Source organism: Bombina bombina, chromosome 2, assembly GCF_027579735.1.
Source record: "Bombina bombina isolate aBomBom1 chromosome 2, aBomBom1.pri, whole genome shotgun sequence".
Lineage (NCBI taxonomy): Eukaryota > Metazoa > Chordata > Amphibia > Anura > Bombinatoridae > Bombina > Bombina bombina.
Window position 1 is genome coordinate 503,719,568 of NC_069500.1, and position 7,880 is coordinate 503,727,447.

General features: G+C 37.9%; 1 protein-coding gene across 1 annotated transcript; it reads right to left on the reverse strand.

Moving 5' to 3' along the window:
* Positions 1–5,629: 5,629 nt before the first annotated feature.
* On the reverse strand, positions 5,630–6,562 carry LOC128647083 (olfactory receptor 1019-like). The gene has a single exon (XM_053699899.1). It carries the CDS (start codon positions 6,560–6,562, stop codon positions 5,630–5,632), a length of 933 nt encoding a protein of 310 aa, XP_053555874.1.
* Between the last annotated feature and the right edge of the window lie 1,318 nt (positions 6,563–7,880).

Consider the following 7,880-nt stretch of genomic DNA (forward strand, 5'->3'; position numbering starts at 1 on the left):
GTCGCGAATTGTTCGCCGGCGAATAGTTCCCGGTGAACATAGTATGTTCGCGTTCGCTGCGGCGGGCGAACATATGCGATGTTCGATCCGCCCCCTATTCGTCATCATTGAGTAAATTTTGACCCTGTATCTCACAGTCTGCAGACACATTCCAGCCAATCAGCAGCAGACACTCCCTCCCAGACCCTCCCAGCTCTTGGACAGCAGCCATTTTAGATTCATTCAGAAGCTGCATTGTTAGTGAGAGGAGGGACAGTGTAGTTGCTGCTGATTTTATAGGGAAATTGATAGCTAGGCTAGTGTATTCAGTGTCCAATACAGTCCTGAAGGACTCATCTGATCTCTGCTATAAGGACAGCATCCCAAAAAGCCATTTTTAGGGCTAGAACATCATTTTTTTCCCTGTGTAATCTAATTGCAGTTGCTTGCCTGCCAAGCCACTTGCCCAGTGCCACCACTCATATCTGGTGTAACAGTAGTGTAAATTAAAAAAAAAAAAACTTTTTTGACTGTGAAACATCAGTCTGCTAGTGTAATCTAATTGCAGTTGCCTGCCTGCCAGCATGTGTGCCAGGCCCACTTGCCCAGTGCCACCACTCATATCTGGTGTAACAGTAGTGTAAATTAAAAAAAAAAAACTTTTTTGACTGTGAAACATCAGTCTGCTAGTGTAATCTAATTGCAGTTGCCTGCCTGCCAGCGTGTGTGCCAGGCTCACAGCGTATACTGTGCCCACTTGCCCAGTGCCACCACTCATATCTGTTGTAACAGTAGTGTATATTTAAAAAAAAATGTTTTGGACTGTGAAACATCAGTCTGCTTGTGTAAGCCTGCCTGCCAGCGTGTGTGCCAGGCCCACTTGCCCAGTACCACCACTCATATCTGGTGTAACAGTAGTGTAAATTTTAAAAAAAACTTTTTTGACTGTGAAACATCAGTCTGCTAGTATAATCTAATTGCAGTTGCCTGCCTGCCAGCATGTGTGCCAGGCCCACTTGCCCAGTGCCACCACTCATATCTGGTGTAACAGTAGTGTAAATTTAAAAAAAAAAAACTTTTTTGACTGTGAAACATCAGTCTGCTAGTGTAATCTAATTGCAGTTGCCTGCCAGCATGTGTGCCAGGCCCACTTGCCCAGTGCCACCACTCATATCTGTTGTAACAGTAGTGTAAATTTAAAAAAAAAACTTTTTTGACTGTGAAACATCAGTCTGCTTGTGTAATCTAATTGCAGTTGCCTTTCTGCCATCGTGTGTGCCAGGCCCACTTGCCCAGGTCCACCACTCATATCTGGTGTAACAGTAGTGTAAATTTAAAAAAAAACTTTTTTGACTGTGAAACATCAGTGTGCTAGTGTAATCTAATTGCAGTTGCCTGCCTGCCAGTGTGTGTGCCAGGCTCACTTGCCCAGCGCCACCACTCATATCTGGTGTAACAGTAGTGTACATTTAAAAAAAAAAACTTTTTTGACTGTGAAACATCAGTCTGCTAGTGTAATCTAATTGCAGTTGCCTGCCTGCCAGCGTGTGTGCCAGGCTCACATTGTATACTGTGCCCACTTGCCCAGTGCCACCACTCATATCTGGTGAAACAGTAGTGTAAATTTAAAAAAAAAAAACTTTTTTGACTGTGAAACATCAGTGTAATCTAATTGCAGTTGCCTGCCTGCCAGCGTGTGTGCCAGGCTCACATCGTATACTTGTGTTTCGGCCAAATGTCCATCGGCCAAATGTCCATCAGCCAAATGTCCGTCGACTAAAAGTCCGGCCATGATTGCATGCGCAGTGCCCCAAATTTGAAGTAGGAGGACCGACCAAGCATCTTTTTCCATCTCACGGTTCCTAAAATCCATGCCATATACACGTCCCCTGATAGTGGGCGTAACAGGGATTAAACTGATCAGAATAGTACTACTTAACACACAACTCATATCTGGTGGCACAGTAGATTTGAAGTAGGAGGACCGACCAAGCATCTTTTTCCATTTCCCGGTTCCTAAAATCCATGCCATATACACGTCCCCTGGCGCCGCAACTGCCTCTGGGAACCTTACCATGGGTCCCAGAATGCACGTATTGTAATTCTCTGTCTGTGAAATTATCTATCTATCTATCAAATCTATATATTTATCTATCAAATCTATCTATCTATCTATCGTATCTATCAAATGTATACTGCATCTATTGATCTATCGATCTAATCTATGTATCTATCTATCTATCTATCTATCAAATCTATCTATCGCGGCCGAACTGTTTTGTGACAGTCAGTTGTGTTTCGGCCAAATGTTTGTCGGCCAAATGTCCGACGGCTAAAAGTCCGGCCACGATTGCATGCGCAGTGCCCCAAATTTGAAGTGGGAGGAACTACCAAGCATCTTTTTCCATCTCCCGGTTCCTAAAATCCATGCCATATACACGTCCCCTGATAGGGGGCGTAACAGGGATTAAACTGATCAGAATAGTACTACTTAACACACCACTCATATCTGGTGGCACAGTAGATTGCACGCCCCAGTGCCCCAAATTTGAAGTAGGAGGATCAACCAAGCATCTTTTTCAATCTCCCGGTTCCTAAAATCCATGCCATATACACGTCCCCTGGTGCCGCAACTGCCTCTAGGAACCTTACCATGGGTCTCAGACCACATGTCTTGTAAATCTCTGTCTGGGAAATGATCTATCTATCAAATCTATCTATTTATCTATCAAATCTATCTATCTATCGTATCTATCAAATGTATATTGCATCTATTGATCTATCTATCTAATCTATGTATCTATCTATCAAATCTATCTCGTGGTTGTGCAAATGGACTGTTTGCGATTGTTTGCAGTGCGTTAAACGAGGAGTTTGGTCTGTCACTGTGAAGCGGGCGTAACCCTTACACTACCTGATCGATACAACATCATACCTGATGTTTTAAAGCATGTTATTCAAAACAATTTAGGAATGTTAGGTGATTTATGCCCTTTATGGATTAAAACCAGACTCTGCATCAACTATGTAATTTTACGTGGGAGTTTTGCCATGGGTCCCCCTCCGGCATGCCACAGTCCAGGTGTTAGTACCCTTGAAACAACTTTTCCATCACTATTGTGGCCAGAAAGAGTCCCTGTGGGTTTTAAAATGCGCCTGCCTATTGAAGTCAATGGTGGTTCGCCAGGTTCGCCCGTTCGCGAACAGTTGCGGACGTTTGCATTCACTGTTCGCGAACGGAAAATTTTCAGTTTGCGACATCACTACACCTAATCTAAGCCCCCTAATAAAATAAAAAAGCCCCCCAAAATAATAAAATGCCCTACCCTATCCTAAATTACAAAGTAATCAGCTCTTTTACCAGCCCTTAAAAGGTCTTTTTGCAGGGTATTGCCCCAAAGTAATCAGCTCTTTTACCTGTAAATAAAAATACATCCCCCCCCAACATTACAACTTACCACCCACATGCCCCTACTCTAAAACCCACCCGATCCCCCCTTAAAAAAAAATAACACTACCCCCCCTGAAGATCACCCTACCTGGAGCCGTGTTCACCCAGCCAGGCACAGATGGGCCAGAAGTGGACATCCGGAGCGTTAGAAGTCTTCATCCGATCGGGGCAGAAGAGGTACACCAAGCGGCAGATGTCTTCATCCAACCGGCATCTTCAATCTTCAATCAACCAGAGCGGAGCCATCTTGAATCCATCCGACGCGGAGCCATCCTCTTCATACGATGTCCTAAGGCCAAATGAAGGTTCCTTTAAATGACTTCATCCAAGTTATTAACTATTAATAGCTATTGTACCTAGTTAAAATAAATACAAAGTTGCCTGTAAAATAAATATAAAACCTAAAATAGCTACAAGTAACTATTAGTTATATTGTAGCTATATTAGGGTTTATTTTATAGGTAAGTATTTAGTTTTAAATAGGATTAATTTATTTAATGATAGTAAATTTAGTTTGTTTAATTTAAATTATATTTAAGTTAGGGGGGGTGTTAGGGTTAGGGTTCGACTTAGGTTTAGGGGTTAATAACTTTATTATAGTAGCGGTGACGTTGGGGGTGGCAGATTAGGGGGTTAATAATTGTAGGTAGGTGGTGGCGATGTTAGGAAGGGCAGATTAGGGGTTAATAAAATTTAATATAGTGTTTGCGAGGCAGGAGTGCGACGGTTTAGGGGTTAATACATTTATTATAGTGGCGGCGATGTCCGGTCGGCAGATTAGGGGTTAATAAGTGTAGGTAGGTGGTGGCGACGTTGGGGGGGCAGATTAGGGGGTAATAAATATAATATAGGTGTCGGCAATGTTAGGGACAGCAGATTAGGGGTTCATAGGTATAATGTAGGTGGCGGCGGTGTCCAGAGCAGCAGATTAGGGGTTAAAAAAAATTATTATAGGGTTTGCGATGTGGGGGGGCCTCGGTTTAGGGGTTCATAGGTAGTTTATGTGTGTTAGTGTACTTTATAGCACAGTAGTTAAGAGCTTTATGTTCTCGCGTTAGCCCATAAAACTCTTAACTACAGGCTTTTTCTTGCGGTTGGAGTCTTGCTAGTAGAGGCTCACTTCTTCCAAGACTCGTAATACCAGCGTTAGGCTAATCCCATAGAAAAGATAGGATATGCAATTGATGTAAGGGGATCTGCGGTAGCCTCAAGTCGCGGAAAGAAAGTGAGCGGTAGACCCTTTCCTGCCTGACTCTAAATACCAGCGGGCGTTAAAAAGCAGCGTTAGGGCCCCTTAACGCTGCTTTTTAACCCTAACGCAGAACTCTAAATCTAGCCGATAGTTTAAATCTTTATTAAATATGAATATTGCATAAATGTTTCATCATGTTTTTATCTGCTCAATGGCAAAGGGATATAATGCACTTATACTGTATATATGTTTATATATGTGTGTACATATATATTTATGTTTTTATGTCTATATATGACTGTAAATAGATATACATATAAATATATATATATACACACAAAAACATATTTAGCAATGTATATGAATGTATCTCAATGTTAAATCCCTTTGCCGCCTTTTTTTTTTCTCTAACACCCGAGATCTCATATCTTTGAGCCCTTATAACTTTTTTGTACAATATTTTTTGTGCAATATTTTTTATTAGGCAATGTTAATATGCATGTAACTGTACTTTGTGATATATTTTTGAAGTGTTTTGTGCACCTTTTTTGTTTTGGAAAACAGTTAAGCACAGCTCTGAGATCACTGTAAGGATTGAAGCGTAAAGGATGATTGCGCTAGTGCAATCACGATTTTGCTCCACTTGTAATATCAGCGGAATGAAAATGTCTTGCATAAACACGATTGAGCTAGCATAAAACTGTTTGTACCTTACTTGTAATCTAGCCCTTAGTATTGTGACAAACAGCTTATTTGTTTTTTTCACTGTTTTTATATATGTACGCATATATTGTGACATTTTAACTTTGTCAATAAAGCACTCTATCACATCAATAATCTTTGATTTTGCTCTGTCTATATTTTGGTATTTTTTTTTAGATTCAATTTTTGCAGGCAACACAGCCGACTTAAACAGGGATTTTTACATGTTATTGTTATTATTTTGTATAATTTATTGCTATATATAAGGCACTCTCATTTGTTTTAATATATCTCTTACATTTCATTTACTCACCAACTACAAACTGAAACACTTTTTCCAAAGCCCGTTGAAAATCCTTATTTCTTAAGCTATAAATGATTGGATTTATAAAAGGTGTTAGTACAACATAAACTAAGGAGATGACTTTATCCTGGCTAGAAAAAGAATATGAATTGGGTCGAAGATAATTACAAGTAACGGTTCCAAAAAAAATGGTGACAACTATGAGGTGTGAGGTGCAGGTAGAGAAGGCTTTTTGCTTTCCAGTTAGAGAAGAAATTCTCATAACTGCAGCAATGACAAATATATATGAAATAAGAGTCAAGGTCAGAGAGCCCAAAATTATACATCCACCAAGAAGGAATACCAGTATTTTATTAACATAGGTGTCTTTACAAGATATATTAAGAAGAGGTGGAATCTCACAGAAGTAGTGCTTAATAATACGGCTATTACAGTAAGGTAACATTGATGTGAGGGTTGTATGAGGCAAAGCATTTGCAATTCCAATAATCCAGCAAATCAGTGCTAGACAGAAACAAAAAGGCTGATTCATGATTTTGGTATATAACAGAGGGTGACATATGGCTACATATCTATCGTAAGCCATAACACCAAGGAGGACACATTCTGAACTCCCCAATGTAGCAAAGAGAAACATCTGAATAAAGCATCCAGCAAAAGAGATCCTTTTCTCATCTTTCAAGATATTTTTTAGAGTATTCGGGGTGATAGATGTGGTGTACAAAATTTCTATCAGTGCAAGATTAAGTAGAAAGAAGTACATGGGTGTGTGAAGACGAGAGTCTGTTCTTATGATAACTAAGACAGTGAAGTTACCAATAACTGACAGAATGTAGATAAGTGCTAGCACTGTAAAAATAAGGATTTTCAATTCTGAAACTGTCTCAAGTCCTAAAAAAATAAATCCATCCACAAAAGTAATATTGTCACACATCCTGTGATATAAAAATAAATATCCTAATTGAAAAGGCGGAAACAATTGATGCATGAGAAGTATCATTAGAAATGTTTTCCCTAGTAAACATGAATCATGACCTGATAGAAAGGAAGAAAAGGTCCCTGCCTTAGCAAGTGTAAGACAAAACGTTTTAATTTCAGCTATCCTGAATTGTTTCAAACTCACTGATTTTAAAGTTTGCATGTTAGAAAGCTGCCTCTTATAAAAGTCACATTATATAGCAATTATGTAGAATACTATTTGTGACAATACTTCTTTATATAGCACTGTTATGTAGAATACTATTTGTAACAATACTTCTTTATATAGCGCTGTTATGTACAATAATATTTGTGACAATACTTCTTTATATAGCACTGTTATGTAGAATACTATTTGTGACAATACTTCTTTATATAGCACTGTTATGTAGAATACTATTTGTGACAATACTTCTTTATATAGCACTGTTATGTAGAATACTATTTGTGACAATACTTCTTTATATAGCACTGTTATGTAGAATACTATTTGTGACAATACTTCTTTATATAGCACTGTTATGTAGAATACTATTTGTAACAATACTTCTTTATATAGCACTGTTATGTACAATAATATTTGTGACAATACTTCTTTATATAGCACTGTTATGTAGAATACTATTTGTGACAATACTTCTTTATATAGCACTGTTTGTGGAATACTATTTGTGGTAATACTTCTTTATATAGCACTGTTATGTAGGATACTATTTGTGACAATACTTCTTCATATAGCACTGTTATGTAGAATACTATTTGTGACAATACTTCTTTATATAGCACTGTTATGTAGAATACTATTTGTGACACTACTTCTTTATATAGCACTGTTATGTAGAATACTATTTGTAACAATACTTCTTTATATAGCACTGTTATGTAGAATACTATTTGTAACAATACTTCTTTATATAGCACTGTTATGTAGAATACTATTTGTGACAATACTTCTTTATATAGCAGTTATGAAGAATACTTTTGTAACAATACTTCTTTATATAGCACTGTTATGTAGAGTACTATTTGTAACAATACTTCTTTATATAGCACTGTTATGTAGAGTACTATTTGTAACAATACTTCTTTATATAGCACTGTTATGTAGAATATTATTTGTAACAATACTTCTTTATATAGCACTGTTATGTAGAGTACTATTTGTAACAATACTTCTTTATATAGCACTGTTATGTAGAGTACTATTTGTAACAATACTTCTTTATATAGCACTGTTATGTAGAATACTATTTGTAACAATACTTCTTTATATA